This window comes from Portunus trituberculatus, chromosome 1 (assembly GCF_017591435.1).
Source record: "Portunus trituberculatus isolate SZX2019 chromosome 1, ASM1759143v1, whole genome shotgun sequence".
NCBI lineage: Eukaryota > Metazoa > Arthropoda > Malacostraca > Decapoda > Portunidae > Portunus > Portunus trituberculatus.
This window is the reverse complement of record NC_059255.1, coordinates 2,330,783-2,333,282: the sequence shown is the minus strand read 5'-3', so window position 1 is coordinate 2,333,282 and position 2,500 is coordinate 2,330,783. Positions and strand designations below refer to the sequence as shown.

At 47.8% G+C, this 2,500-nt stretch overlaps 2 protein-coding genes across 4 annotated transcripts in view; both read right to left on the bottom strand.

Moving 5' to 3' along the window:
* Window positions 1-579, bottom strand: part of LOC123505993 (lysosome membrane protein 2-like) — a 2,336-nt gene extending 1,757 nt beyond the window's left edge. Inside the window, exon 1 of the mRNA XM_045257841.1 lies at window positions 1-579. This exon is cut by the window's left edge and continues 1,757 nt beyond it. Within this exon, the coding sequence (XP_045113776.1) occupies window positions 1-195 (195 nt within the window). The 5' untranslated portion in view covers window positions 196-579.
* Window positions 1-2,500, bottom strand: part of LOC123506069 (vesicle transport through interaction with t-SNAREs homolog 1A-like) — a 191,608-nt gene that overhangs the window by 17,265 nt on the left and 171,843 nt on the right. The window lies entirely within an intron of this gene.

Here is a 2,500-nt window from a genome sequence, read left to right as displayed (position 1 = left end):
CAGCCAGAACTGCATGAAGATGGGCACGGGCGGCGCCTTGAAGTTGTCCAGCGTCTTGGAGCCCGGCACCAACATGAGGCGCTGCTCCAGCATGCTGCCGAACACCCGCTGGAAGAAGTGATGGAACACCAGGCTGCCCACCACTAGCACCACGCCCACCACCACCAGCACGCACACCTGAGCCTTCAGCTGCATGGTGCGGGGGAGAGGCGATGCGGTACAGCACAAAAACACAGTACGGCACGGCACGGCACGGCACACCTCAACACTCACAACAGCGGCCACTCACACACTCCGCCGCGCCACACTCACACCACCGCCATCCCAGGCAGGGAGGCGACACCAAACACCAACAGCGAACGCGGTGGTGCTACACGCGGCGAGGACCTCCAAGCGGTGGCTACAGCACGTGGAGGGCGTCGGGGCGCAGCGCGGCGAGTGTGCAGGCGTGAGCGGGACCGCAGGCAGCTGGGGTGGCTGTGTGGCGGAGGCGTGGTGCAGGGTGGCGTGAGGGGGCGCGGCGAGGGCCAGGGTGCCACTGAGCCTGCGTGGAGGAGCCTTTTTGGCACCCCGCGCACCACGTGACTCTGTGTGTGTGTGTGTGTGTGTGTGTGTGTGTGTGGCATCGTCCGCTCATCAGACCTTTTAATTGAGCCTCGGTGTTCTCACTAGTTTGCGTGTGTGTGTGTGTGTGTGTGATATAGTACGCGACACACACAAACACACACACACACACAAACACCATACACACACACACACACACACACACACACACACACACACACACACACACACACACACACACACACACACACACACACACACTTCTACAGGAAGTATTTATAGACGCAATACAGTGACAACGAGCGCATGCGGAGAGAGAGAGAGAGAGAGAGAGAGAGAGAGAGAGAGAGAGGGTGGGGGCAAATGACTGTTATAGACACCGAACACACGCACACACACACACATACACACACACACACACACACACACACACATGGCCTCAAGTGTCTCTAGGGAATGTGGGAAGGGGGTGAGGGGGAGAGGGGGTGAGGGGGTGAAGGAATGATAAGGAGATAAGGTGATAATGGAAGGGCAAAGGATAAGTGATAAAGGAAAGGAAAGAAGTGGAAGAAAAAAGTGTGTGAATGTACAAGATGAAGGAACTCAAACTGCTCTCAATGGATGGTCTTGTTCAGTAGTAGTAGTAGTAGTAGTAGTAGTAGGTAGTAATAGTAGTAGTAGTAGTAATAGTAGTGGTAGTGGTGGTTGTGGTAGCAGTAGCAGTAGTAGTAGTAGTAGTAGCAGTAGCAGTAGCAGTAGCAGTAGTAGTAGTAGTAGTAGTAGTAGCAAAAGTGTTGGTGATTAATCTTTCAGTCTTGTTATGAAGGAAAGAAGGAGAAAAGGGAAAAAGGAAGAAAGAAAGGAAGGAAGGAAGGAAGGAAGGAAGGAAGGAAAAGGAAGGAAGGAAAAGGAAAGGAAGACACGAAATGAAAATTAGAAAATAAAAAGAAAGAAAGAAGAGAAAGAAAAAGGCAACGAAGGAAGGAGAACATGAAAGAAAGAAAGAAAAGAAAAGAAAGAGAAACAAAAAATAGAACTAAAACAAAGCCAGAATAAATGACACAACAAAGACGAGAGAGAGAGAGAGAGAGAGAGAGAGAGAGAGAGAGAGAGAGAGAGAGAGAGAGAGAGAGAGAGAGAGAGAGAGAGAGAGAACCACCACCACCACCAACACCACACCACCACCAACACAACAACAACAACAACAACAACAACAACAACAACAACAACAACAACAACAACAACAACAACAACAACAACAACAACAACAACAACAACAACAACAACAACAACAACAACAACAACAACTACTACTACTACTACTACTACTACTACTACTACTACTACTACACTAGGCAGAAAGGTGAGACTAATTAGTAATGTGAGACAGGTAACAAGAAGGATAGGTAGAAGTACGCTGAAGGACAATCATGCTTTCAAATGCAGTACAGTAATTTACAACGTAGAATGTAGAGTACCTCCTCCTCCTCCTCCTCCTCCTCCTCCTCCTCCTCCTCCTCCTTCTCCTCCTCTTCTTCTCATTCTTCGTTTTTGCTTCCCTGTGCTTGCAAGGCCTTCGTGTTTTGTTTTGAGTCAATCATCGTAAACTCCTCCTCCTCCTCCTCCTCCTCCTCCTCCTCCTCCTCCACTTCTTCCTTCTCCTCTTCCTAGTAATATAAACTGTTCTCCATTTTTGCTCCTTCTCCCTCTTCTTCGTTTTCTTGTTACATTTTTTCCTTTTTTTCCTCTTCTTAGCAATGTATACTTTTCTTTCTTCTCCTCCTATTCCTCATCTTCTTCTTTTTCTTCTTCTTCTTCTTCTTCTTCTTCCTCTTCCTCTTTTCTTTTCTCTATATAGTCATACTAAATGTTCTATCTCCTTTTTCTCCTCTTCCTTCTTCTTGGTCTTGTTCTGTTTTTTCTTATTATTCTGTTT